Genomic DNA, 2,163 nt, shown 5'->3' with positions numbered 1-2,163 from the left:
TTTCAGGATCTCGGGTTTGCAGTAAAGCCGGACATCCGGACCGGATCTTCGTGGTGGAGTTCCGGCCGGACTCGGACTCCCAGTTTGTTTCTGTGGGAATCAAACATGTGAAGTTCTGGACTCTGGCTGGCGGCGCGCTGATGTACAAGAAGGGAGTGGTGGGGTCGGTGCCGGACGGCCGGATGCAGACCATGCTCTCTGTGGCCTTCGGTGCTGTGAGTTCTCTGCTGTTCTTAAATCCGGTCCGGGTTTTCCTGGTGTCTCTGCAGGTGGCTGTGATGCAGGAACCTTAGATCAGCTCATTATTGACCCACCTGAGCAGCAGGTAAACAGACTGACCTCAGCGTTTATTCCCAGAACAACCTGACGTTCACCGGCGCCATCAACGGCGACGTGTACGTGTGGCGACATCACTTCCTGCTGAGGCTGGTGGCGAAGGCCCACACGGGGCCGGTGTTCACCATGTACACCACGCTGAGAGACGGACTCATCGTCACTGGAGGGAAGGAGCGGCCGTGAGTGGAGCTGCTGCTGCTGCTGCTGCTGCTTTAGCCTCACGTCAGAGGAACCGGGACCCAAACGGGCCTGATTTAGAACCAAAGTTTGTTCAAAAGGTTCTGCTGAGAACTAAAGAGCTTCTTCTGTTAAAGGGGCGGTTTAACGTAACGTTTTGAGCATTACATAATGTTAGAAAGTTTCTCCCTCATTAAAAACAAACCCTGCAAAACGCCTGGGTGGACCTAGCCCCGCCCACAAGGACACAGCTCCACCTCACAGCTGCAGTTTCCAGCTACTGCTTCCCCTGCTCCTTCAGACTAGCCAGCAGCAATTAGCTAACATCAGCTGATCTCATTATAGGAGCTGCTGCTAAAACATAAAGGGTTAATAGAGGAGCCATGTTGGGACAACTTCCTGGAGGCGGAGCTTCAGAGAGCAGGAGCTTCTTAAAGAGACAGAAGCGTTATATTGTGTAGTCACATTTCTTTTAAGTCACATATAACATTTATGATTTCATATGTGTTATAAATTGCACTATGTTCCTGGAAACGACGAGTTACTGTCCCTTTAATGACACATTTAGTCCATCAGAATCGGGTCTTTTCAGGCTCTTGGAGAATAAAACATGATTGTGTGAAAACTCCTGTTTTCATCCCGGTGGGAGGAGGAGAGTGAAACCTTCACCTGATGGATGTTTCAGTCTGAATCGTTGCTCTGGATTCGGCCATCAGGACCAAAGAGGGCGGAGCCGTGAAGCTGTGGGACCAGGAGATGAAGCGCTGCCGGGCCTTCCAGCTGGAGACGGGTCAGCAGGTGGAGTGCGTCCGCTCCGTCTGCAGAGGGAAGGTCCGACTCACGTTCCCCCTCATCCTCTTCCTCCTGCTGCCGATTCCTCACCAGCTCCTCTTCCTCAGGGGAAGATCCTGGTGGGAACGAAGGACGGGGAGATCCTGGAGGTCGGGGAGAAGAACGCGGCGTCCAACCGGCTGCTGGACAGCCACGGCCGCGGGGGCATCTGGGGTCTGGCTGCCCACCCGGTCAAGGAGCTCTGCGTCACGGCCAGCGACGACGCCACCATCAGGCTGTGGGACCTGAGCGACAAGGTGACGCACCGCCATGATGAAGATCATCGGCGCTTCAGAAGTAGATTTAATAGAAACGATTCCCGGATGGTTCTGTTGCTCCGTGGCTGACGTCCGGATGGCGGCTCTGTTGGCAGAAACTCCTGAACAAGGTGTGTGTCGGCCACGCCGCCCGCTGCGTGAGCTTCAGCTGCGACGGGGAGATGCTGGCCGTCGGGATGAAGAACGGGGAGTTCCTCCTCCTCCTCGCCAACTCCCTGAAGATCTGGACCAAGAAACGGGACCGCAGCGCCGGCCTGCAGGACATCCGGTAGGAGGTCCGGTCAGGACCAGACGGGTCCGGTCAGATCCAGTCAGAACCAGCTGGGTCAGGTCAGAACCAGACGGGTCCGGTCAGAACCAGTCAGACCCAGTTAGAACCAGCTGGGTCCGGTCAGAACCAGCTGGGTCCGGTCAGAACCAGTCAGAACCAGCTGGTTCAGGTCAGGACCAGACGGGTCCGGTCAGAACCAGTCAGAACCAGTCAGATCCAGTTAGAACCAGCTGGGTCCGGTCAGAACCAGCTGGGTCCGGTCAGAACCAG

General features: G+C 55.8%; 1 protein-coding gene across 1 annotated transcript in view; it reads left to right on the top strand.

Annotated features, from left to right (window-relative positions):
• The window catches only part of LOC103477425 (echinoderm microtubule-associated protein-like 6), a 54,480-nt gene that overhangs the window by 48,778 nt on the left and 3,539 nt on the right, over window positions 1-2,163 (top strand). Inside the window, 5 exon segments of the mRNA XM_017308829.1 lie at window positions 7-215; window positions 358-515; window positions 1,230-1,344; window positions 1,413-1,601; window positions 1,718-2,062. Coding sequence (XP_017164318.1) covers window positions 7-215; window positions 358-515; window positions 1,230-1,344; window positions 1,413-1,601; window positions 1,718-2,062 — 1,016 coding nt within the window.

This window comes from Poecilia reticulata, linkage group LG15 (assembly GCF_000633615.1).
Source record: "Poecilia reticulata strain Guanapo linkage group LG15, Guppy_female_1.0+MT, whole genome shotgun sequence".
NCBI lineage: Eukaryota > Metazoa > Chordata > Actinopteri > Cyprinodontiformes > Poeciliidae > Poecilia > Poecilia reticulata.
This window is presented reverse-complemented; position numbering and strand designations above follow the sequence as displayed.